This window comes from Athene noctua, chromosome 26, assembly GCF_965140245.1.
Source record: "Athene noctua chromosome 26, bAthNoc1.hap1.1, whole genome shotgun sequence".
Lineage (NCBI taxonomy): Eukaryota > Metazoa > Chordata > Aves > Strigiformes > Strigidae > Athene > Athene noctua.
In genome coordinates, this window is record NC_134062.1 from 3,393,396 (window position 1) to 3,420,425 (window position 27,030).

The 27,030-nt window shown below is 41.2% G+C and overlaps 1 protein-coding gene across 5 annotated transcripts in view; it reads left to right on the top strand.

Annotated features, from left to right (window-relative positions):
- The window catches only part of ARHGEF12 (Rho guanine nucleotide exchange factor 12), a 76,756-nt gene that overhangs the window by 9,258 nt on the left and 40,468 nt on the right, over positions 1-27,030 (top strand). The window contains exons 1-4 of one of the 5 annotated variants that reach the window (XM_074927646.1): positions 5,047-5,062; positions 23,540-23,563; positions 24,301-24,389; positions 25,988-26,044. Coding sequence is in view for 3 of the 5 variants with exons in the window: in XM_074927642.1 (XP_074783743.1) it covers positions 12,916-12,932; positions 23,540-23,563; positions 24,301-24,389; positions 25,988-26,044 (187 nt within the window). In the remaining 2 variants the exon portion in view is untranslated. Of the gene's footprint in view, positions 1-5,046; positions 5,063-12,386; positions 12,472-12,915; positions 12,933-23,539; positions 23,564-24,300; positions 24,390-25,987; positions 26,045-27,030 lie in introns of those variants that run through there. The other 4 variants (XM_074927644.1, XM_074927642.1, XM_074927641.1 and 1 more) reach the window with 4 other exon arrangements.

Below are 27,030 nucleotides of genomic sequence, written 5' to 3' on the forward strand. Positions count from 1 at the left end.
AGAAATACTTCTGTGTCGAGGATAAAAGCTCTTAGCTTAGAGATCTCATAATGATGAACTGCAGCTTTCTAGTTGGCAATTTGTTCTTGCTGTCTGTTGAGAGACACAAAATGATAGGTTGTGGTTTGCCCTGCGTAGTCCCTGTGGTTTTAGTAGCGGAAGTGGTTCGTGTGGGTGCAGATCTGATCTTAGCAAGCCAACAAGCTCAATCATTTTGGCTGGTGAAGGTGGTATGGGGATACTGCAGAGAGCGCCATTTGCAATTGTTGTGGGATTTTCTTTGTTTTAAGGATGCGTCAAAGTCTGTAGGGCACTGGTAAAACTAATACCTTTGTCACAGATGACTTCTCTACCCTCGAGTTATAATAGAGCCTTCAGCAGTAAAAATACCTTGTATAGTTTGGAAAGGGGTACATGATCTAAAATAACTTTGCTCTGTATCTGATTTAGTCGCTTCAGTGACGGGTGCCTTGGTGTATGAGTTTGATAATAGTTACACAACGGTTGGATGAAGTATAATGTTGCCAAGCAGTGCAGCCCTTTGAGTAGTACTGAAAGCTCCAAGTTTTTTACACTCAAACATGTCAGGTCTATGAAGTTATGTAAAATGTTCAGCCCACTCATGTTATGGAAATTGTTGTGAGAACAAAACCCTGTAATAGGAAAGAAAAAAACCAACAAAGCAAACAAAAAAGCCAAGCACACTTTTTTTTGTTCTTCCACTGTGGAAAGATGTAGGAATGTTGGTGATAGCTTTAAACGCTGGAGCGTTGTTTACTTTGGATGTTAACCAGCTGTACGTATTGCACAGCAAACCTTGACCTCCTCTCCCTTTTCCTTTTAGTAGACTTATCAGGTTTTGCACTCATCAGCGAGACATTAACTATGTTTTTTGGCGTCTGCACCTGTTCACCCATGCTTTTGCCTCCCCCTCCGTCGATGGGCTATCTGGTTATGCTCCGGCCCTGGTAGGCCAGAAAACACTCCTTTCCTGGTAGTGTGAAACGTGCTTGCCCGGTTGTGAGCTAGGGTAATGCTGCCTGGCGGGTGCCAGGCGGAGGGGAATTGTCGCTGTGTGCCGATCACGGCTTGTTTTGACAGTTGGCACCAGCCTTACTGGAGGAGGCTCTTTCTCTCAACAGAGCTCCTGGGTCACGTGTGAAGCAGAAGCAGATAATTAAACTTAGCTGGAAGGGGGAGAGGAAATAGCCTTGCAACAGGTTTGAGTTTTAGGCAGCCTGCAAATCGAAATGCTCTTGCTGGAATTCAGCCAGATGGCAAGAACCTGCTCCTTTCTCCCCCTCTTTCTTTTTTTTTGTTGTTGTTAGTCATCATGTCTCTGCAGCTACTGGGAGACAGCTTCGCTGAGCCTGCTTGCTCACTGCAGTGACGGAAACATCACAGTAGCTCAGAGTATGCTGAAAATCTTGCCCCATCTGTTGCTCTTCATATATGGAGAAAATGGCTCCTTCTGATCTAGAACGTGCTGCTTGGAATATTGCTGGGGTTTGATCAGTTGTTGGATCATCAAATGGCTTCAGAAAGTTGCTGAATTTTACTCCACCAAAATTAGTTGGTTCCTCTGCTTTTATTGGGAAGTGAGAATATGTTTTCCCAAAAATGTTTTCAGTTAGAGTGTGCATAGGGATTTAGGGTTTTTCTCCCCCCCCCCCCCCCCCCCTTTTTTTTTTTTTTTTTTTTTATGAAATGTCTTTTTAGCTCAAAGCTGCTGCAAAAGTGCATTTCAACAGCTAGGTAAAGAGAAAGAAAATAACAAAGAACATACAAATAATGAGGTGGGTTGTTTTTTTTTTTTTTTAAAAAAAAAGAAATAGTTGTAATTGGTTGTGAGGACAGGCACAAAGGGACTCTGGACACTTCAAACAAGGACTGTTCTGTTCAGGGACCTTGTTTGTTTAAATCCCCATGTGAAATCTCTTCATCTTCTTCTCCAAGTTGTATTTGGATCAGTTTGCTGTGGTAGTAAATTTGAGATACAATGATTAACTGCATGGCAGTGAGAAGCCTACTCGAATATCTGGGACCCAAAAATGGAAAGCTTGTTTCCTGCAGGATTTTAAGAAATACTTGCTCAGTGGTGCTAAAGCTCGTGGCATTCCTGAAGGTGGTCGCATGCTCTGCGGATCCATGAGCCCTGCATCCTCCCTTTGTCTCTGCTACCTCTCCAGCTGTGTGCGCGCTGGATAGAGATGTCAGGCTGCATGAATCTGGCACAGGAATAACAGATCTGTGGGGCAGCCCTTTGTCAGTGACAAATACTTTGGCTGGCGCTGTGGCCCCAGGATCTGTTTCTCAATGGCAGTCAACCCAATTCAGTTGCATGTTAGTGTGCAGGAAGAAATGCCCGGTAGCAAATGAATTTTTGTCTTGTAAGATTGCGAGCTGCCTGCGCTCTCCCCCTCCTCGCTCTTCTCCGTCACGTGGAGATGTTTGCTTTAGATTAAAGCACTTCTGCTGGCATCCTGGTGGTTTCCATGCTGCAGTGGGTCTGATTACATATATTCCATTTCAGAACCCCAGGCAGAAAATACCTTGGGAGGAATTGCCTTACTGCAGGCTGTTCACAAATTTAAAGAAAACTCTATTTCCCTTCCTGATTTAATGCGCTGAGGACTGATGTTGTGTTGGTGACCGGTGCTTAATTTTAATGTTTGCGAGTCTCTTGCATATGTGGTAGCTTGAATCGTCTCAGTTACTTAAACTCAGCTGTTGGTTATGGTGATAACACAACATTTAGTTTAATCCTGTGAGGATGTTTGACTGTGGACAACTGGTGATGGGCAGTGACCACGTTCAGTTGATAGTGGAAATTGGAGAGGGAGGTCTGTGTATTGGCATTTGGAGCATGCTTTGACATAACGTTGAGGGAGTTGTGGTTTCTTGCAAGCATGGATGACTCTCAGATCTAGCTGATAAGAACAAGCGTATTAAAATTTCTGTAGGTAAGCTGCACGCATGCTCTGCTTAAATGGAAATGGTGACGCTTAGTTTTGTGTATTTGATGATCAAGTGTTATCTGAAAAGCAGCTGCAATTACTGCCTTAAAATTTGCCTGGTTTTAGGGCTGCTGCCCCTCCAGAGGCTAAAGCTGTGGGGCTGTAGCAGTACTCAGCTTGTAAGCAAATATTAAAAAATTCAGATGAATCAGCTACCAGGCCCCACTAAAGTGCTGGCCTGCCTCTTTGAGGAAGTGTGCTGTCGTAATTGCACAGGTATAACTAGCTATGTGAACGCTCTTGCTTTGGAATTTCAGAGTAAGAAGCAGACGGGCTGTTGCAGTTACACTGGTAAAGCTTTCTGGCAAGATGGAAAACCCTTTTCCTCCCTGCCCATCTCCTGACCCCTTGCCCGGCCTCGGTGGTGTGCTTTAGGCATGGTGGTTGCTGCAAAGGGGGAGATGGGGAGCCCTGGAAAAGACTGTTCATGCATTGGCTTGAGGGCAAGACAGAAATCGTCAATAGGACAGAATCCAAAATTAATTCTGGGGGAGGTAAACTGGTATTTGGCTCATAGACAATGTCTGGAAACACGGTTGAACTGTAAATATCAGTGGTTGTATGTTCCTTGTCGCACTGAAGCGATGGAAGAATGACAGTACGTTCTAGTGCCTTAAAGAAAGGGATTTCTGCAATTTCAGAGGCTGGGGCTATGACTACAGGTATTGTTACCTTGCAGTTTGGGTGGGGTTTTTTTTCCCCAGCTTTCAGAATTTGGGAGTGTAGGGCTACAAATGCGGGACACAGTAATGATAAAGCCTGTGCTGACTTGCTTATGGGCTCAACGTTTTGTGGCAGTTTGTATCCTTTAATTTTTTTGGGGTATGTATTGCACCGTAAAGCTGGGGTGGGATGAAGTCTACAGTGAGTTGAGAATGACCTGCAAAATCCTCTGGAAAAAATAAGTCAAACTGCCCTGTTCCTCCCCTGGTTCTCAATAAACAGGGAGTAGTTGGTAGTTTTTTAGGTCTGAAAATATTTATTGCTGAAAACTTCCAACTCTAGAGTGTACCATAACAAGGTATTGAGTGCTAAAAGCATGTTATTGGTCTTGTGTTTTTATCTCTTTGAATTATGACACAATTTTAGCAACTGCTTTCAGCAGTTTGCTATGAATGAAGTAGATTTTTGTCTTAGAAAATGGAGTATCTAATTTTTCTCTCTTTTCAAACTGTCAATTATACAATAATCGTATCTCTCTTTGGTGTGCCATGTTGGCATTGATTCAAGTTTGAATTTAGTGACTGGCATAAATATCGTATTTTGGAGCTGTTGGGGGGGGCTTTTTTTTTTTCCTAGTCTTACTGGAATCAGTTGAACTTAATTCAATGACAGGATAAGCAAAAATTTGTTTAGATAGGCTGTTCTGAAATGTTTAATGCCTTCTAAAATTGTTCATGGTAAAAGATGAAGGAAGGAAACAGTATGACCTTTTAAATGAAGCTCCATATATCCCATTTTCCTATCCCAGAAGTCAGCCCAAACAATGAGAGACTGAAAGAATTAGGGTTCTCTTTCATAAAGGATCTTTCATTTTTTGCTTTTACAGATAGGTATTTTCTTTATTTTGTCACCAGTTTAGCAGACTTTACAGCTGTCTTTTAACCAGTTTCCCTATTTGTACCAGAACTTTCTTATTATAATTACTGTCTGTGGAAAATTGTCCAGTATCATGTTGTGTGTCACAGTAGAAAATGGTGGATCCTTCTGTAATTTTTTTCTTTGGTTAGCAGATTCTTTACTTCAGTAATATCTATTATTAGCAAATGCTTGCAATTAACAACTGTGCTTAAAGTTTTAATGACTTCAGTGTTTTCTTTTTTGAAGGTGGTTTTTCTAAGCGCTGCATTTTTGCTTAGGGTTGATGCAGCCATGCATTAAAAACAGACAGATGTGGTTCTGTCTTGTAATGATTGACTCTGTAAAGTAGGTTGCCAGTCTAATCCTAACTTGTGCTGATACGTGCTTTTTAGTCAGCTGGCTGGAGCCCGGAAGGTGGGTTTTGTTCAGAGCAGAGCTGGAGGATTTGTATGGCGAATCATTCGGTGAGGTGCATAATAAACTGAGTTGTATCTCAGGCAATAGAGAGCTGTTATATTTTTTTTAATCCTCTACCCTTGCTTTTGTATTTTCCCACCCTGCTCAGTTTATCAGCTTCCCTCATGTCTAAATCATCCTTGCTTTGTGGGTAGTACTTGCTCTCCTCTTGTTTCTTCTATGCCAGTTTCTAATTTGAATTTTGCCTGGCCTTCTACAGATGCTGTCACTTGACTCTCGCATGGTGACTGCTGAAGCTGTTTCCACTAATGTACTTAGAAAGTTGGAGGTATTTCTTAGGGGAGTCTCATCTGGTACCTAGGATCCTAAAAGCATTTGGTTAACTCCCATGCAGCAAAATGCTCTGAAACCCTAAAGTTTGCAGGTCTTTTGGCTTGCATGCGCGTTGCTAGCACTCAGTTTAACTCTCCTTCCCAAATATGTTGTATGTATATCCTAAGCATCTGTGACTTGGTTTCTGTACCTCACAGGGTGCCACGCAGACTTCTCTTGCCGATCTTTTAAAAAAGAAATTATGGTGCTGATTTAAGATGAGAATGGCCGAGTATGGTCAAATAATCTGGGCAGTATTTCTAATTTAGCTATTGTTGATCTACTTTTTTACTGCAAAAATAATTTCCTGTTTCTGTACCTCAGGTTCCTATTTTTCAAACTAAGTTCCAGTAATTTAAGGCATGTTTCTAAGGAGCTGAAATAATGAAGGGTTTGCATATGTGAAGAGTGGTTTTGAAAATTATTATTTTGATGTAAGCTCTCCTTAAATTGTCTACTCTGACTTGCAGAAATTCCTAAGAGGAAGCTTCTGTATCTTTAACTTCCCCTGCCTGTTATGTAATGCAACATACTTCGGATACTTAAATGAAATATTAACTCATTTGATCATCAAGTTGTCTTTGGTTTTCCATAAAGCGTGTCTGAAGTAGCCAAACGGAAGATTTCTTAGCTGTATGCTGCTTGTGAGTTATTGATGCTTCAGTCCAGTAAAAGTTCCTGAACAAACACGATCCATGCTGTGAAGGCAGAGAGGCTGAACTCACCCACTTCCCACACGTCGGGTCGGCGCAGTAACGCACACGGCAGAGAGAAATCGTCTGTGGGTGATGGAACAAGTGTGGGGGTGACCGCTGCAGGTCGGGCAGCGTTTGGGTGCTGCTGCTGTCAGAAACTGTATTGAAGGCTCAGTATCAGTTCTGTAAAGACAGAAGGTCAAAGACCGAGATGTGTCTAAAGCAAAAATAAAATGTGTGTGGCTTGAAAATAAGGCAGCATAGGCATAGAGAAGAAAAAAAGGTACAGTTTATATTTCTTGTGACAAGAAAGAAGTGCCATTGTGAATGAAGTGTGAGAGTGCTCATCTTTTTATGGAAAAAAAAAATAAAATCACCATACTTTCCTCTACTAAAGTGAAGTTCAATGCCTATAACATGTTTGTGATTTCTCAATAAGTACCTACTTTCTAAGTAGTGACCCAGTATTTTGGTACTTGAAAACACTCAGACGTTTCTCTGATGTGTCTAAAAGATGCAGGTCATCTCATGGACACCGCTGTTACAGTATCTTGCTGAGATATGTCAGAATTCATGCATATCTTCTTGTTTTTACTTTTATATTTATATACTCTCTCAAAAAAAAGAAAAGCATAGCAGCCTTTAGCTAATTCCTGTGTATTCAAGATGTGCGAGATGGATATTGTTGCTTTATTTAAAAGATGGGAGAAATGAACACCCTGAACCCATCGAATGAGAGACTGAGGGTCATAATGTCTGGCTCTATAAAGTGTGTAGGTACCCTGATGGGGGAACTGGACAGCCCTTCTGCCTGTCATTTATGATTTTAGGGGATAACGAAGTGCATTGGTGAGCTTATTATATATTGCTGTGATGTGTTATAAAGTTAGGGATTCATTGATTAAAAATGCCTTTATCCATCTCTCCCATATCTTGATAATATCTGAACTAAATCCTTTTTCAAAAATAAAATTTCTTCATCTGTGTGTCTTTGAGCTTCCCAAAAATGATGAGTGAGGTTTGGGCTTTTCAGCAAAGCTGCAGACAGGATGCTTTAGTGCTTGGTGTGTGGAGACCTTAGCTTTTGTTGTAGAAACTCAACCAGCAGTGGTAGTGATCAGATGCAGACCTTCTCTTGCTGTTTCGTGGAGTTTTTGGGTTTTGTTTTTTTATTTTTTATTTTTTTCACAGGGGTGTGGACTCTGGTCCTTGGGGACCACTCTGCTTCCGCTGTAGGGAGCTCTGGGAAGCTGTTCGTTTCCCATGCCTGGCTCCTTATTGGGGTAAAGGTCTGTGAATTCTGCATAAATATTTACCATATCCCAGCCTAACCAGCTGAGAGCTGCTAATAGTGTTATTGAACAAGGAGAAGAGCTTTGCTTGTGTTGCTTGCAGGGTGTGTGGTTTGTACATGGGCAAGAAATAAAGCATTCCTTAGTCAACAGAGTGTAAGGGAGGCAGCAGGGACCAAAATTACAGTTACTTGACAAAAAATGGTGGAACAGAGAGAGATGAGAAGATTTTGGAATGTGAAAGCTCAAGTATACAGGCTTGCCACTTGTAGTGTGATGTTTTAGAAGCACTTACTTAAAACTGCCTTATGTTTTATTATGCTTTTTCTAAAAGGACAAAGGACCTGGCTAAATCAGTTACTTATTCTTTTACTATCCTTCTTAGGAGAGCTTTCTTTTAATTATGTGGAAAGTGACATCTCTTTTCCATGTTTTCTTTCTCTATCCTCTTTTCCTGCTGTTGTCCAGGACTGTAGAAATCCCTGTAGACTTAAAACAGTGATGCGACATTCACAGTCCTAGCCATATCTTAGCTATCTCTCACTTCTTCTCAAAACCTGGTTACACCAGACTTTCTTGCTTTTTATGGTCAAAAAAAAATTTTTTTTTTCCCCCCCTTCCAATTGTTTTCTTCTTGTGTCCTGTGGCTGAGAGAGTACCAAGGGAAGGAAATCTGTGAAATCAGAGTAGGAAGCAAGATATAAGCTTCCATTCCTGAATCTTTCTTGTTTTTACGCTGTTTCCTGGCAGCTGCATTGGTTTGTACTTGAAAGGAATGCATTGTGTTGCTTTCTCCTGAAGGCTGTAGATAAAATACAAATAAAAATTAAAAGTTTATGTGCGTAAGCAAAAAAAAAAAAAAAAAAAATATTTCAGCCAACATTTAAGATTTAAGAATTAAATGACTGGTCTATGTAGTTCCGCAGTGATCTTAGTGGATAATAATCCTGTTAAAAATCAGTGATTTGCATGCTCTTCCCCATCATAAGTGAGAGCGAGAACTTTTCTCAGGTTGTGACGCATGCCACCTTTGTGGTATTTTAAGTCTGGACTTAATAGGCTTCAAAAGGTGGTCGGTGCTTTAAAAAGCAATGTTCTTTCAGAAAATCAGTATTTCAGGAAAGAAGCAATCTACAGGACTGGCCCTGTTTACTCACAACAGGCCTCTTTTGTTTTGGCAGAGTAAAAGAAACCTTAGAGCAAAAAAATTAACAAACTCAATGTTGGTCTCAAGTTCATTCTCATAATACTTTTCCAAAACTGCTGTTGCTGTACCCTGTGCTTAAAACCTTTTTCTCCTTGATGCTTCTCCTGATAGACTGAAATTTTATTTGGATTCTTCAGAGTGGTTTTGGCTTGATTATAATGAAGAGAAGGCTGCAGTATGTATTTCTGAAGCTTTTGAGATTGTTTTATGGTACAAATACATTTCTTTTCCCAAGTGTTGATGCCAGTAAGAGAGTTTTTGTGTTTAAGGGGATTGAAAACATCCCTTCTGACATAAAGGCGTAAGAGACTTGAAGGATATTTCTCTTGTATACCTCAGTTTGTTTGCTGACCTGAATGGTTTCAAATTAAGTATTTTACGTTCAAATTTCAAAAAGCAGGCATTCTGCTTAGAGGAATTAGAGTTTTTCAAGGATATTTGCAGTGTTGCAAATATTTATTCTTGCAACGGTAACGCACCTTACAAATCTTAAACTTGTGGTATTTTCCTGCAGGAGGGCAATATGTGCTTGTAGAGAAGGGTAAACTGAGGCACGCAGCTAGGGAATGTGAATTTCTGTGGAGGGGAGCAGATCTGGTTCTCGGCATCTGTTCCAAACTCTGCTTGTTGGAGCGTGGTGTTTGGATTGCTGCAGTCAGCAGGAGCGTACCCTGCGCGATGAGGGAAACGACAAACAACTGTTTTAAGCTAAATGTAGTTTAGTAAAGTAAGGCTTATTGGCCTGCTTATGTTGTTTCATCTATGTTTCACTTGATGATGAGCATTAGGGAGAAGAATTAGGAAATACTTGATTTTAAAATGTAATCCAGGTTTAAAAATATCTCTTTGACACCCTCTTTATGCCTTAGCAGTGGCTGTTTCTTGCACGTGATTTTCACTCAGGCATGAGTAAACTGGATATGAAGCCGTGCTCTGGGATTTGCAGTGACTTTTCCCTTGCTTCTTTTAAGTCTTTGTGATTTCATGTTTGCTTAAAAAAAAAAGTACTGTTCATTTTTTTTTTTTTCTTTTTTCTGTGCTTTGGGTCAGATACCAGGATTCTGAAAGGTGCTAGCCATTGAGTATATGAGCAGCTGGCTATCAGCTGAGCTTTTTGCTTTCCTCTGGTTACCATTTTCTTTTTGAGAGCTGACATTTTCTTTTCTGATTTGTGAAATTCCTAGAAAATGAGGAGCTGGGCAAATGTTTCAAAATACGAACCAATGAAATACAGCTTACTACTATTTAGAAAATGATAATGCATGCCACTGGAAAAGACAGAAGCATGGAAAATACAAGCTCTGGCTGGGAAATTATTGCATGCTTAGAACCATGGAGCAGATAGATGTAGGGGTAGGAGTTGATTTCTTTGGCTTCCTGTCTGCTGTGTAATTGTAGCCTTGATGCAGTTGTGGCTTGGAGATTATATTTGGTACCAGCATGCGTTGGACTGGGCAGCACAGAAGTTGTGGTGAGTGTAGTCTAAAAAATTCGGTTGAGAGAACAGAGGAAATGCAAAAGAAAGTAACTACTATTAATATATTCAGTGGTTTGCTGCAGTTTCATCTTTCTAATAGGTCCCGTGATTTGGGGAAAAAAAAGTGGAATTTAATTAGGAATGGTAATTCAAATTAAATAACAAGAAGTTATTTTGATTAAGTTAGATGATTTTATGGCAAAGGCTGAAGTAGAGATCTTGCTTTCTCTCTCTTCCCGCTGTACATGGCGGCTTGGACGGTTGTTAATGGAGAGTCAGGCATCACACTGCCTGGGGCATGGTTAGAGCCCTGGGAAGATTTACATTAATCAAACACAAACAGACAGTGTAGCGTGAAGAAATTTCTATCCTGCTAGCAGTGCTCACAAACTTAATTAGGTTATTGGGGCAGAAAAAGAAAACAGCCCCTTCACCCTCCAATCCTTCTTCCCCAGGGCTTGACCAGTCACATAAGCTAGAAGAGCAGTAAGCTCATTGCCCCCCTGTTTTGACCTCCCAGTTTCTTTCCCTGGATGACAGAAAGAGGCATGCTTGCTTTCTCGCCCTCTTTCCTGCCCTCTTCTCTTCTGATACAATGCAGAGGCTCTGTTTTTCTGACACTGTGTGCTTTTCAGGTGCCACGGTGGTCGGGTGTTTTCAGAATGCCTGAAATCAGAATACATTACGTGGCACGGAGTGACCCTGTAAAAAAGCTGGAAGTGGATTGAAGGAAAAAAAATCTCGCTGCCCTATGCCAAGCCTTTGTTCATGTGCATCATGTGATGCAGTTTCTTTGATCAGTGATCTGATTTAATGACATGCATGCATGTATACATGTGTATAGACAGATAGATGTGTACGTACACATACATAAATACATGCAGAACGTGCACATCCATGTATTGTATTTACATAAATACCTGTATAGGGATATATCGTTCTGTCCCTTGGGACAGTTGGAAACCCTAAATTTTAAAATCCAAGCTCTCTTCTGCTTTCTTGTTGCATGCAGTCTCTGTGGGACGTCCGTGGATGCTGTTCTCGCTGTGTCCATTAGCAGTGCGGCGATGGGCCACAGCTGATGGTGGTTGGGAGGAGGTGGGAGAGAAGAGGTGGAGTTTCTTCCCTTCCCTCAAGTGGTCAGTGAAACAATCAGGCAGATGCCTCTCAAGGATATCGGATAAGCATAAAAAAACCAGACAGCTTCCAAGAGGGGTAGCTTGCACTCCTTGGAGAGGACTTGGTCTCAGTGTACTCCCCCTGGAAATGGGCCTTTGGGATCTCCCTGTTCAGCTGACTTTGTCTTGTGAAACAGGTAATATCTGACAGTCTTTGTTCCTATTCTGTGATATGAATATACTGAAAGATGAGAAAATAGCTTCCTTGATTGCAGAGGAGAGAGAAAGGATTTTTCCTTTAGTATCTATTGGGAAAAGGGTGGGAGAGGAGGTTTTTCTCTTTTAGCTTTTTTTCTCTTTTTTTTTTAATAGCTGCAACGTGAACCTTAGTTACTCTTTTGTATTTTCATTGCGGAAGTGGCCAATTAAATATGCTCGCTGTGAAAATTCGTGCCTCAGTGTCTCAGCTCAGGAACAAAGGTTTTGACAGCAAGGAGGGATGCCTTAGATGTAGACGCTGGCAGCACTGCCGCCTTTCCATTTCTCAGCCCTGAATTGCGTACCGGCATGTTAGCAGAACCTTCTCACCAGACTTTTTAGACTGCTTTTGCAGTCGAAATGAATGTGATTTTTTTTTTTTTTGATAAGCTGATATTTTATGCGTGTTGATGTTAAATTAGCTATTGGGGCTCAAGAAACCATATTTGAGTGTTTTGGGTGGGTTTTCTTCTGAATACAGTTTTCACTGATTTTTTTTTTTTTTTTTTTAGGGGGGATTTTATTGTAAAGTGTTCTAAAAACGAAGCAGATTGCATCAGTAGAGGATAGTCACAGTGATGGTCTGGACAGTACTGTTGGTGCAGAATTGAGACGACATTAATACAGTGACAGCCATCAGAGCACTGAGAGGCTTTTCTCCATTTGCAATAGTTTCTGCTAACGTATGGGTGCGAGGATTTGAAGTAGAAGGGCTGTGAGATGCTAATCGCTGCTGGGGGGATTTGGTTTTTACATGTATACATATGTATATGTAAAAGTATGAATGTAAGAAGCCTTTTTTTTTTTTTTTTATTTTTTTTGTGAGTGGTGCTACAAAGTGGTTACTTCCCTTTGTGGACAGATGCTTATTTTCCAGGAAGGCAGCACTGTAGGTGGCTCTGACATGAAGAGGTAACTGTCTAAAAATCCTGAGCGACAATCTGCAAGTTATTGCAAGCTCTGCTTTCACCAAAGTCAGTGAGAGTTGGCAGTTCTCAGCATTGTGCCTGTGTGAGGAGGAGGTACCAAGAACTGGTGTAAGTGAAACGTGTGGGGGAAAAAAACTTAAAACTGGTTATGGTATTGCTGATAGCTTGGTTATCTCTGTGCTGCTGCCACATGTCTTGAGGAATTTTGCTGGCATCACCTCTTAGCAACTGGTAGGTTTCCTGAGTAAATGGTTTTTTCTCTTCTTGTATTTTTATTTAAGAGACCCAAGAGGAAAATACTAATACAAACATATTTGGAGGCCTATTAATAGCAATGTATTTGACTCACATGCAGGATCTTGAGCCATTTTACAAGTACTGTGGCTTTGCTACTGTTTTTTTTTCTCTTCCATTTTATAGAAGAAGAACCAGGGCTTGATGTTGCTGTGAAATCCTAATCCTGTGTTCTGCTCCAGTCCTTTACCATTGGTCTTTCTGGATTTATCCTGTAATTTAGATGAAGGGGAAAAATGAAATGCGAAGGACCAAAGCATGCCACGAATGCCTGTGTAATTTTTTTCACTTCTCATGCAGTGTATGCTATGTGCATTTTTTGTCTTGTGTTTTATAGGTGAGACCTGCATTTCAGGGGAGAAATAATAGGCATGCACATCACAAATCTCTTTTCTTAGGCCATGTAAATAACTAAAATAGCTTTAACTTCAGTATGTAGTGTTGTTAATCTCTTTATAGTTGAGCTTGCATCACCTATTTTCTTTTGGATACTTTTACAAATATGAGTTAATACTAGGATAGAAACCCTCTTGGGAGGTGTTGAAGCAAGAAAAGTGATATGTTCAGTTAGTTGCACATTTTTAATTTAGTCTCAAATAGTTTAGATTTCTATTGCTCTTGGTGTTTGCATCTGCATGAGTAAAACTTCTCCATCAGAATTAGCTAGACTGGAAGCTGTGAAGGACTAAGGGCTCGTAATCCACTATACAGGTTAAGCAACAGTGTGGTAGTGATTTCTTGGTCCTCTGTGTTACAGCTTTTGTTGGTAAAATTGTGTATCCAGTTTTTCCCTGGTGTAAATTAGGCCACTGGGAGCACTTTGCCTTTGGGTAGTTCAAGACATGTTAGCTGTAAATTAGTTTATTGCAGCTGGCAAATATTTAGAAGCTTTGCAAAGGTCGTAAGGGTGGATGTTGTCTGCACATCCCATGCAGAACGGGTGTAGTTTGACCAAAGGTTCACAACTGGGTGGGAGAAGGAAAGGCAGGGTTGAAAATGCTTTTTGGTTGAGTGTCTGCTTAGCTTTGAACTGATAAATTCCGAGTTCTGATGAGCAGGCAAGTCCAGGGATTGAAGTGTTGGCACTACATTTCTAGACCAGTAAACACTCCCTGACCTTTAAAACAAGCTCACAAGAGAATGGAAGGAAAATCTAAATTAAGGGAAAGTGCCTTTCTTGGAGCTAAGTATTTTAGTCATGCTGACCTTATTTATCATAGGAGTAACTTAATGAAATTTTGCATTGTACAGTAGGTCAGACAAACTTATACTGCCCTTTGAATCTCTAAATCCACCAGTGAAGGTGTTGCTGAGCTCGGTACTTCTGCTGACGTTCTCACATTGTAGTAACATCTGCATCAAGGTAAATCTCCAGTGAAACGTTGTCAGACATGAGTTGGTAATGCTGAGGAGCAGAACAACTTAGCCTTGTTGGTTCTTTACCTTTTGAAAGACGTGCTGGAGGAACAGCAAATATGCCTTAGTGTGGATACTTTTCTTACTGGTATCTAGCACCCGAGCCATGTTTATTAGTTACAAGCTATAGAGGTGTGGTGTTCCTGTGCCAGGCAGCTGTACTCACTCACCAGAAATGTGATCTCTGGGCCAAATATTCAAATGTGGCTCTGAACCTTGTACATATATTTGCAAAACTTGAAGCTGGATAATTGGAGTTAGTGTTACAGTATTTGAAAGCTATACATCCAGTCGTATTACGTGCACTGTGTTGTGTGTTTGTTTTTTTTTTTTTTCTCCTCCCTAATTGCTGTCTTTTGCTGTTTTTAAGAACTGTTTCCACAGTAGTCTCGTTGCTGGTTCATAACAACCACAAGCTAGGTATGGCATTAATAAGGAACTAGGCTGTGTGCCTAATGAAATGCAAAAACTGCTTGACACGCTGGGGCAACACGAGTGATCTCCAAGCCCTTATGCGTGCGTTGGGTGAAAGCAAATCCCATGGCAGTTGATGGCTTTATGGTTTCTACGGTTGGTTTAGGAAAATAAAATTGTCTGGCGCAGCGTTCTTGTTCCTTTGTCTCTTGCTTTGATTTTTGTGCATCTAACTAGAAAGCTTTTCCAGACGCCGTGTAGGAGGAGTGGTGGTGGGGAGGCGGGGAGCAGGGCTGCTTCCATTGAGCCAGTTCTGTATTGCAATTATTGGCAAGCAAAGCAAACATTTCATTTCCCCGTAATTAGCTCCAGTTTAGGGAGGCAGGTTAATTTTGACTGCCACGCCCTGTCTGCTCAAGAAACCTTGTTGCTTTATTTGATTCTTTCATAGAGGAGCAGTCTGTGGGCAAAGGGATTTAAAACAATTTTCAGAAATGAAGACTGGAGAAAAGAATTGGAAAGCACATGTTCTGCACTTTTTTTTTTTTCCTTCCTCAAATTGCTGAAGCTCAGGTTGCCAAGATGATATGAAAATGTGGAGAAAAAAAAAAAAAAAAAGGGCTATTTTGGAGCTCCTCTAGTATGGCCAAACCATGCATATTTCAGCTGCTTTTCCTTTTTTTCAGGGAAGCTTGAGCTCTCCATGCCTGGGAATATTTGTCTGTAGCCTACTTAAAAATAAATAAATAAGCTAGAAAGCTGGGTCATAACTTCTGAAATCACAAGGCTTGACCTTTCTCCTGTGCCTGGTCAGTTCTGTTAAGTGGGTCACGCAATAAAAGCGTGCAGCAACTGGACAAATCACGGACAGTTTTTCTCTGCAGTGCACTAGAGTTTTCATTAAATTTTTGTTTTGATAACATTTTCTGATGGTCTTTTTGGAAAAAATACTTGGCCTTTTTCAATATTGCTGGTGTTTAATTCATTTAAGTTGTTCCCTTTCAAAGATGTCAATTTTTCTTTCCGAAAGTGGGAACTGATGGATTGAGTAACTTATAACCAGTGACGTTGGGAAACCTGTGGGAAATCTTACCTGTGATTTGGCAACCTCTGTTCTTCAGTTTCTGAATAGAGTTTGTTCCTGCTCTGAGCTACATTCTATGGGCAAACTGCATCTCTGTTGCCCAAATCTTGCATTTAGGCTGAATCTAAAAGCAGCATCACGGAAACATGAGCAACTTGGTTTATTTATGTTCTCTTCCACTGCCCCCTCCCCAGTTTTAGTTTGTTTGTCTGCTTCTACCCCATTGTAGAGATATTAAACAATAGTTGTCCTTGTCTTAAAAAGGCTGGAACTTCAGGCCCTCTAGATGGAAAGCTGATGCTTCTGAGCCTTGGAAGTCAGTCAGGAGTGGAAGAACAGCACTGGCTGCTGAAAATGTCTCTGTCCCCTCCCCTTTGTAGAGTTTCTGCGGGGACTAAAAGTTCTTGCAGGGTCCTGGCTTCAGCAGCAGAGCAGCACAAAGGCCACATTGAGAATAGCTGCTGGGGAAGCCCTCCTTCCTTGCCTGCCCTGTAAATGCAGTTCTTTCTCCATGAAAAGCCCTGACATCAGCTCTTGGAAAAATCCAAGTGCTTGTGTCATGGAAAATAGCTGAGGCACTTGCTTGGGCTGGGACTGAATGACTGAACTGTGGATGAAACTTCTCTAGAGATGCTTTTCTTCTACCCTTTCCAAACGTTGCTGTTCATAGAGAAATACAAACCCTTCCCATCTGGAAGTTTCAGAGTGAAAGGGTGCTAAGGAAAGAACTACAGTTGGCTATAGTATGTTCAAAGCTGCTTGTCGTTTCTCTTTTTTTAAAATTTTTGTTTTGTCTGTTTAACAGACATTGTTGACAGCTTCTTTTTAGACCTGGTCACATCTATCTGCAAAGGAGTATTTCCTAGAGAGAGTAATGCTCATTTGGATGGACGTACTACTAGTACGATCAGGAAGTTCCATGTACCTCCATGTGTGGAGGCAAAATCTCCATGTTCTTGTAATCCATTTTGCGACGAAGACTTATCTGTTGAATTCTGTTTTTTCTTTCATCTTTTTAAACTGATTTTCTTCTCTTGCTCCCTTCTCATGCTGCCACTTTCTCTTCACCCCTCTTGATGAAACCCTCACACAGAATAAATCTCCAGTTAACTACAAGAATGAAAGAGATATCTCTATTATCTATCCTTTTTTTTTTTAAAAAAAAAAAGCTCAAAGAAGAAACATCCTTGTGATGGAAAGGTGCTCTCACTAGCACCAGTAGAATGCTCTTTCTCTGTAGAAATGCCTTTTGGAGTCCTGTCCTCCTCTTAAAGATCATTAGAAACCTGCCAGCTTTCCAGACTTGTGAAAAAGCATAATTTTTTCTTTGATTTTCATCAAATTTATCTTAACCTAATTTGCGTTAAGCACTTAACTCAGCACTGTTGGTTGCCATAGCGCTGGTCCCTTGCATCGATCCTTATACTGAGCCATCAAGAGGTTTGTTGATGGGCTCTGTTGGCTACTCTGCATTTTCTAACCTAAAAGGAAAATTGAATGGCATATTCTAGTTATGGATGGAAACGTTGGTGGGCCAGAAAAAACACGTAGCATTGAGTTAGAGGTATTCACTGATGCTTTAGTAGGGCAAATTCGGCACTGAAGTTGCTGAGGATGTGTAGAAGGTGGAGCACTGTGTGGAGCTGATACAGAAGATATTTGCTATATGGGCTCTGCAGTCACTTCACTAACCTTCCCGTGGTCCTTCTCAGAAGGCAGTGGCCGGGCTTATTCACAAAGCTGTCAGTAATCTAAAGCTAATAATGCCACGAACGATTCTTCCATGAGTCATTGCGTCAGCTGTGGTTGCTGCCTTGGCCTCCTACAAAAATAACATGGAAACTTTTATTGCCTTGCTCAGTTTCACCTCCTTGTGCACTTGCTGCAGGTTTGTAAGATCTGTCCGTAGGCTCTGACAGCTCCCAGGAATCCACACCGGTTGGGTCCCTTCTCCCTGCACTTCGCGTGACAGTCCGTTGTCATCAGTATGCAGTGGGCTTTTTCTGAGAAGAAAACTCTGGTTACCTGAGCTTAGGTACTTTGATACGGGGAGAAGGTGACACTGCATAAAACTGCTCTTTAAGTGGGTTAATGCGAAGGTAAATAGACCTGATGTGTGGAATCGGTGTTGTCCGCAGAATAGGTGATGCGGTTACAGCTGCAGTTTGTGGGCAGTGCAGTGAAATGGCAGACTTCTGTCTGCGTTTTTTCTTGGTTGCTAATAGTTGCCCACTTGCTGCATCTGTGTTTCTCTCTATCCGCCTGTCATTTGCTATCTCATCAGTTCCTTTTACTCAGCCGCTGTCCTATACAGAACATGTCCACCTCTTTTTGTTGTGACAGAAGACTGCCTTTAGCTCTATATTAAGGTCACATTGGTACTTCTTTTGTTCAGGTCATGTCAGCACTCTCCCATAATACCTTTCTCAGGGCTTTTAAGCCCTGCAAAAAACTGCTCTGGTGGGTATGTGCATCTGCAAACTGGGAAAACAAACAGACTTTTTTTTTTTTTATTCTTCCCGTCTCTTTCAAGATTAAATTCTGGGAATTATCTGAAGAATGGCATTTAAGACATCCGTGCTTACTGTACTTTCAAGGCACTTACTTAAACCTACTACATTTAGGCAGCAAATGTAGCTTTTCTCTGATGGCTGTCAGTGCAGGTCCAGTCATGGCGTTGAAAATAAAGCTTAATAGGTACTGCAGGAGTTCTATCACTAGATGCACTTGAAATAGTCATGAAGTTGTTCAGTGATTTTATTTTTTTTTTTTTTTTTTTTTTTTTTTTCCTTAACTGTCACCCAAGAACAGACTTGAGTTCTTCCAGTGAAAGGATCTCTTTGGGTATGTATGAGCAAGAAGAGAGTACAATCCAGCTCAGCCTTCCAGAAGCATAGCTGCCAGTTACACAACTCGCTTTTCACCAAAACCCATGGAGGTGGCGCTGGCAAAAGGCATCCCATTCACTAATTACTTGGTGAAAAACCTCCTGAAGTAGGATGATGTCATTTTAAATAGACATAGTTTTGTTGGGGGGGGGGGGGGGGGGGGGGCAGATCAGGCTTTGGGTTAACCTTTGGTTTTCCTCTTCTCTTTCTAAATGTGTGAAAAAAATAAACGTGTGAACATGTAATATTTCTCATCAGTCCTGAGTTTGCAGTAGTCACATGTTTTTGTTGCTTTTTTAAAAAATTTAGAATTCTGTAAGAGGGTTTGTCCGTAACAAGCAACGTCTTATTTAAATGAAACTAATAAAGCAGTGAAGAAGCTTCTATTGCAACTGTTCATCTCCTAATTAAAGATTAGTTCTGTCAAGCAAGCAGTTTTTGGCTGTTCTCTTTTGTATGGGTTTCACAATATTTCTTACTCATCTCGGCACAACTTGTAGTAATTTATACTTGAATTGTGCAAACACACACAAGCTTAATTTCAGGCATGTGAGTAGTCCTGCTGAAGTAAATGGAACTAAAGTTAGGCATATGAATAAATATTTCCAAGGTTGGGGCCCTTGTCTGAATCTAAATATTTTTGACTTTGATCAGTTTTTGAGATAGCAAATACTTGAATTCTGGTAATATTTTAGCATGGGAGTAAAAAAAAAAACCCAACATGGTTATCTGAATGCTGTGCTATTTTTGGTCAGATATATTTTCAACCTCCCAGGCTAGAATGGAACGCTTTGTACTGTTGGAAGCTGGAAATCCTTTCTCTCTGGTGTGTTTTGACACATCAGGTCTTAAAACTATCTTTTTCTGTCTTGGCTTCAAGGTAGATGTTAGGCGCTGGTCCAGTACTGGATGGTGCATGCGTGTGTGAGCTAACTTGGAGAAGCACAGTTTTTAATCCACAGTGTTACTAGTTGAGGGTATAATTTTTTCACTTGGCTTTACAGTAAATAGATTTTCCTAATGCAGCATGACTAACAAGACGTACTTTTAGTAATTTGTTGCGTTTAAATTACTTAAATTATTTGACCCAGTATTTTAAAAACAAAATGTGACTTAGCTTTTAATTGTTCCTGGTATTTGGGAGAGTGGAACAACTTGTTTGAAAATGTGCTGATGTTTGTCAGTTATCAGACAAAATGTCTACAGGGTTTTATCATGGAGCCTACACTTGCCAGCTAGATTTGGAATTAAGTCTCCAGCTGTTAACCGCGCCCTGCTGTGCCTCCAGCTCGCGTGGTGTTCGCAGCAGTAGGTGAAATACATTTTCTATGTTATATATAGTGCTGGGTGCTCTCACAGCGAGGGCAGTTTCGGTACTGCTTTCAAACAATACTGTTTCCAAGTGGCTAAGTTGCACTGAAATACAAACAGTTGTTGGATAAACTCCTGGGAGCTCTTCTGTGTTCTTTTGATTATACTCCATTGATCCACCTAGACTTTTCTTTCGGCTGTAGTATAGGAGCGGTGTTTGGGAACTGATGAATGCCTTCGGCAAATGAAGAAGTGCTGGGTACTCCTCAGGTAGGAACCTGGGGGAGAGGAGGGACTTCTGTACGAGCACTCCCCACAGCCTGGCTGGCAGCGACGGTAAATCCCGCTTGCAGTCTTAGCTCAGCTGACTTTTCCATCTCTCATTTCTGTGATTTCATAACTCGGTGGCCTGGAACGATTTCAGGTCCAGCAGGGGAATTTTTCGGGGTAGGGGGGAGGAGGGCTGGGAAGTTTCACCTCCAGCCTAGCTCAGCAGAGCCCTTCCTACTCCCGTGATTTCATGGAGTACCTCTGAAGTAAAGCGAGTGCAGGAGGGGGCCTGGAGCTCCCTCGGCCTCACCGCCTCTGGTTGAACGTGCTGCTGCCTGTGCCCCAGAGGCTTCGCTGTGATGGTGACCTGCAGCCTGCCCCGCTTCCCCGCCACGTCCCTCCCTCCCTCCCTGCTTCGGAGAAGAAAGAAACGCAGGAAGCTGGCGGGTGGCCAAGGGGCTCCAGAGCTTCCGGAAGCGGCTCCCAGCCTGCCTCGCAGCCCAGCTCCGCGGCAGTGTGCCCGGGACTGAGCCCGAGGGCGGCCATCCGGGCCTGGGCTCTGGCCATCGGGGCCTGGGCTCGGGCAGCTCGTCCCATGGGGGTCACGGCAGTGCCCACGGGCGGTGGTGACTCCTCGGAGCTCGCCGGCTCCTCGCGAGGCCTGACCCTTCGTCCTGAAGCGCCGTCCCTACAGCCGTGAGCGCGGTGACGGCCTCGGAGCAGGGAGCTGTGGGATTGTGGCCCTCGCGCAGCGGGACTTCCCTGCTCACCCTTAACATCAAAGCACAGAAACAATTCCTGATGTTTTCAGTGCCATTTTATATACACAAACTTCAGCGTTCTCTGTCCAAATAATTAATGCCGATGGTCTACGAGTAGGAAGGTTTGACACAACTTTCTAGACCTGTAAAATGGAATATTTGCACTTCATCCTTGAACACATGATGAATAGCTCTGAACCAACCAGAAGAGTACAACAATGAACTAAATTTATTTTGTTCATAAATGGTTTCTTTTGCTGTAGGAGCATGAGCCTGGAGAAACACTATGGGATAAAGGTTTTCACTTAAATTCTTCATCAAACTATTTGCTAGTAGTGTTAGGATTTTTTTTTTTTTTAATGCAGCTCAAAAGTTCAAGTGCATTAGATAAAATACGTGGTGTAATTAACGTTAAGCATATTTTCCTGCCTTCGGAGAGGCAATAGATTGTCTTTGCCTGGATTCCTTTGTCTCTTTTTCAGCTTTTCAATGAAACGCTAGATTACCACTGCATCTGTTTACCATACGGTGTTCAGAGAGGGTTAGGTTGGCCTGAGATGACTTTTGGTTTCTTTGCTTTGGGATTCAGGTTGTCTGTCTTGCAGAAAGTGGTTCTTCACTGGCCAGAATTCCTAAGTGGCAGGGCTGAAGGCTGAAGAGATCTGGCTTTGCAGGTAGAGCAGAAGAGGCTTGATTAGCTACACGTTCCTCTTTTGAATCAAAGTGCGTTTCCCAGACTTCCGAGATGAAAATAGTGGTTTTGGGGGGAGGAGGAAAGAGGGTACCGCTTCCTATGGAGTCTGTACGCAGCCTTTTTTCTTCAGTTAACCTCTGCTTTAGGTTCCTAAGACTTACTCAATCAAAGGCCCTATCTCTCACCTTAATTTTGAAGCCGTCGTTGTATTTCAACTAAATTTGACGCTGTTATCTAAAAGATGACAAGTGTTTTGATGTGTATAATTATTTTCAGTAGTAGACAACATTTTAATTTCGTTTGCCTAATGTGTCATCAGGTGTTCGTTTCAGAGTTGCCATATTAGTGCATGCTCGCGTAGGGATTGGCATGTGTGAGCTGGCCGGCGTTTAGGGTGTATACGCATTTAATGGAATACCTATTAGTCAAAGAGAGGGATTAAGTTGAGTGCTTCTGCTGTGTATCCAGTTATGTTTTTCAGGTAATGGGGAGGGAGTTATTGCAGCTTTAAGACTGTGCTATTTCTGGCTGAGCCACTCTGTGCGTAGTTATCGAGGAAAAGAGAACAGGTGAATAGGTGACAAGGTTGTCCCTCCTTTGGAGAAAGGAGCTTAAAACATGAGGTGTGCGTTTTGGGCAGTCTCCTTGGCAGTGCTCAAGGAATCTTTGTTGTAATGCTCTGAAATACTTTCAGAGAATGGTTTGGTTCTGAGCAGAGGACGAGTTGGACAGGGCCATCGCTCAGCTCAGTTTGAGTTCAGAGGTGATATCCTTGGGACTATCCTGCACTGATGTTGCCTTTTTCTAGTGCAGACTTACCATGGGACTACTGATCTTTATCAAATAGGATCTGTTTAAAATATGTTTAAAAAAAAAAAAAAAAAAGAAAAAAAATGAGTCATTTAATCCCCTGTCGATGTTCGTGGTATTATATTTCTTTTTCCTTGAATCTCTTCTCTGCCTCCCTCTAACCTTTACCCTATTACTTCTTGGAAAACCTGTATAAATAGGAGGAACTGAATGCAATAAGGATAATTTATGTATATGGGGGAAATGATCAGCTATATAATAATGTAAATGTCATCATTTAGAACAAAAAGTGACTTGAGTTGTCTGTTCTTTTCTTATATGTACATACACAGGTCTAAATGTTTATATTGCTTTCAGCCAAAGGATCTAAAATCGTTTAACCAGGAGGAATGGAGCTAAACTTCTAAAAAGTTCTGAGAAAAAAATAGTTCCGCTTCATGAAAGTAGAAGTTGGTGCTTTAAGCTACATGGCATACACCTTGCTCTGTCATTTTTCTGTAGTAATTCAAGGAAAAAAACCTTGGTTTCATAAGTCCCACATCTTTTCCTTACTTAAACGTGTATAGATTTCTTTAACTGTGGGGTTGTGTTGCCTGTTATGTGTATGTCCCGGTAATAATATTTGGAATAATTAATATAATTTCAACTTAATTTTACTCTGTTGTGCTTGTCTCAAAGATGGCAAGTTCGTATAGTTTCATGAAAATGGTTGGGGATCTTGTTAGGAGATGTCAGCACGAGCTCCCGTGTTACCAGATGCTGCAGCACCCATGTAGGAGGGAGATAACCAGAATGTCTCAGCTATAAGAGAATTTTCAGTTAGAGTTTGGACCTTCATTGGATTCCAGGTCTTTGGTCCATTAGCAGGACAAAAAATCAAGCTACGTTAATTTTTAGTGTATGAAACTAGTTGTTATTGGAGGAAGATGATCCATGAGCTGCTATACTGTACTAAGAAAGACCTACTAGATGCTGGATTTGAGAGCACAGATTCTGCTTCTGTTCTTAGTTCTGTTTGAAACATTTAAGCATATTGATAATAATACTTTACCTAATTGAATCAACTGTAAATGAACTTAATTTGGCTGAAGTAGCAGAGCAAAAAAAGACTTGTTCTGTTGTGAAGGTATTAGAGAAATGTAGAATGGCTGTATTTAAGCATTAGTGTTGATATCAAACATAATGTTGAGAAACAAAAAATGTTCATTAAACTTATGTTCTTTCTTCTTTTCAGGTTTCCTCTCAAAAAACCTACAAGGTGAGTTATTGAAGTTTACTGTTTATTGCAAGTTATGATACAGCCTTTTTCAGAGGAGGAACGCTTTTAAAAGGAAAAAAAAAAATAAATAAAATGTACAAACACAGATAGCAGTACCCGTTATGGATGTGAGGAAATTAATATCCAGATTGGGACAGGGCGCCAAAAATATAGTTGGTGGTGCACTTAAAGTGCATGGCATAGTGTTACCATTTGCATTTCTGTTACGTACACTGGCGGGTTCTCTTACCTGAGATTTGAGATGCTCGGAGAAAGCGACACTAATGATGTACAGACGCTTCCTTTGGGGGGTGTGTGTGTGCGTATTCTAAATCTTTAATTTTTGCATACAAAGAGATTTAAGGTTTGCTGAGAGAGCAGGTAGAGGTAAGATTTCCATTTTTTCAGTCCTCTGTAACTTAAATTTATTTTGCTTTTAAAATAAAATATGGCCTGCTGTTGAATGATAAAGAGAATGCACTCGCAGTTACTAATTTTGAAGGTTAATGAGACTGTTTCTAGAACCTTGGCTACGCTCCCAAAGCTTCTGAGGGAGATCATTTTTCTACTTGAATTCAGTCTGGGAATAAATTTTTTAGGTGAACTTAATGCGTACATTTTAATCTAAATTCCTTGTTAGCAAAGAGAGCTAGCTAAGGTTATTTCCGAAGGCCTCGCCAGCGAGGCGATGCTTCTGTGGCGTGGTAGTCAGGATCCTCTGCTTTGGTTTGTCACAGACACGGCAGCATTCTGAGCAGAGAGTCTCCAGCTGACAAGAAACAGAAGGTTGAACGCTGCAGTAGTACGCACGACTTTGATCCGACAGGTAAAGTCCTAAAACTTCACAGGTGAAAAATCTAGACTTGTATTTGAAAAAGTACTGGGGATTGAAATAAAAATGATTGTAATGTGTCAACGTATGTGGTTTTCAGAGTTGCGTTGTTCTGCGATTGCAAAGCCTTTTTGAAGCATGCGGGCATTGAAATTAATATGGGCTTGCTTTTAAACGTGCTCATCTACAAAGCAGCTGTTAACGGTGCAAGAATAAACCTAGATTAGTGGTATCAGTGAATAATTATAATTACTTCCTCTTTCAGAAAAGTCAGTCTGAAATTTCAGTAGGCAAATACCGTAATTAGTTGTGAGCAGTTCTTTTGGCTGTTTTAGTTGAAGTGTGAAATTGGAGATGTTATAGGCTCGACTAGGGCTGGTATTCCTTGTAGGGTTGGTTGGGTTTTTTTGAGCCTTAGTGGATTTTGTTCTATCTCTGTCACTTGTAAAGTGAACGTGTACTTTCCAACATGATATATTTTAAGATAAATGTCCATTTTTAAAGGATATGCTATCCTATTTTTTTAACCTTCAAAAAGGTTAAATTAGGGTCAGTTTGGTAAGCCTGTCCAGTGCTGTCTTAAAAATCAGGATGCATGCAGGGATTCTTTATTCTCTCTGAAACACTAACCCAGTGACTACTCGGTGTGTTCATGAAATGCATGACAGGCTCTTGTCTGAGCCTCCTGGCCCCATGCAATGTGTGTTTTTCATGTCTGTGCATTCTGCTGTGTAGCCAGTCTTTTCCCTGGGGCTTGTGGAAGACATGAGAGTTGAATGTAAAGGTGGTACGACTTGTAGAATGTGGTTTTTTTGCACAAGGCATTTGAAGCTGGTGTTTATAAACCATTCTGTTCGTTAATGCTTTCAGTCACTAGCTGCATGACTCTTTCCTAGTGTGCACAAAATAAATTAAAATGGGCTTTTAATGTTGGTTTAAAAAAAAAATCCTCTAAGGGGGAAAAGCTGAATTAGTGCTTGTTGTCTTTACCTATTTGCAAGGACAAAGGAAATGTAAAATTATTCAGGTTGGAGTAGGTCAGAGGAGGTCTCGGGCTATAAACCTGTTTTGTAGAAGGAATTTGTTTTTTTCAGAAGCAAATTTCAGGAATCCCCTAATCTTAATTTGATGAAAGTCATTCCAATTTTGAGAGCTGTTACCTGGCACCACTGTAAAGATGCTTGTGAGCTGGTCTGATAGATGAACTCTGCGCTGTAGCCTTCATAAAACTCTTTTATTTTTAAGGGGTGAATTCAGAATGCTGGACTACTATGTCAATGTCGATTACTTGCTCTGGAGATAAACGTTACCAGAGTTTCTATGCTCGGAGTTGTTTTTTTTAACCAGAAGACTTTCTGTAGTTCATTGCAAAGAACTTCTTTTATTGTCTGATATTCTGTGTCTTCATGCTCGTATTATTCACCCCTTATTCCAAGTGTTTCACCTATGTTTTGTTCACATCTTATTTGTGTTTTGCACGATTTAACCTAATAAATCAGTCTGTGTTTTTCATGAAGTTTTTTTTTTTTTTTCTCATGTTTGGTCTCCATATTTTCTATATCTCTCTCTCCTTTTCTCCTGCTCTCGTGCAGATAGCTCCTCCAAGAAGACAAAGTCTAGTTCGGAGGAGAGTAGATCCGAGACGTATGGTAAGCTCAAGCAGCTGCTGCAGCCTCGCACCTTTGCAGTCTGCTCCATGCTTTCTGTCTGTGCACCCAAGGCTTTTATCCTTTACGTGATCCGCATGGTTGGCTCTGCAGCAGGGAGTGGGAAACTGGGTTTTAATATTGCTTCAGTGTATCAGCTTGTAGTTTTTTAGTGGCTGGAAAACTAACCCATAGCTGGCAAGCTTAGGCTGGATTCTCCTGTTACCTATTGATAGTTGGAACAACTCGCTGGGACTGCCCTTCTTGGAGATCTTCTGCCACTGAGTATGTTTGGCATTGTATGGACACAGCTCATGGTGTGGACTCCAGAAGATTTTTTATTTTTTTTTGTGGTTGTAGAAAAGCCTGTGTCCTAACTGCGGAGGTTAATCTTGGATGAGCCAGCAATTCATCTTTTTGTGTTATTTGTCGAGGATTAATTGTCAGTTCCTTTTCATGTTTCACAGAAGTGGGAAAATGTAAATAATTTCAAAAAATGTAAGAATTTGAACTTCACCATTCTTTGTTCCAAAGAAGGGGTAACTTCCCTGGCAGTCCTGTATTGTTGTGTGTTACTGCTGTGTTGTGGGCTTGTAGACTGGGACAAATGGGCATATAAGCTTGGGATAGGAGTAGCCCCCCCCATCATTATGCTGTCACACCATGACGAGTGCTGTTGGAAAGAATGTCTACCAAATACAGCCTGTTTGCTCATCCTCTTCCTTAGCTTACATCAGCTACGTCAGTCCTTGGGCTGTGACACTCTGTCCTACCTTTATGTGAATGGCTTGTTGAATTTCTGACCTCTAAAGATATTTATGCTCATATCTTAGAAACTAGAAGGTAATAAATTTTCACAAGTTGTTGGGTGGTCTTTTGGATCCTACAAGCTCCTTAAGACCCTTGGATCTAGGCTGAATCTGGCCAGTACTGCTGCATTTCATGGTTCTGAGTGTGCATGTCTAGCTCTGTCTTGACTCCAGCTGTGG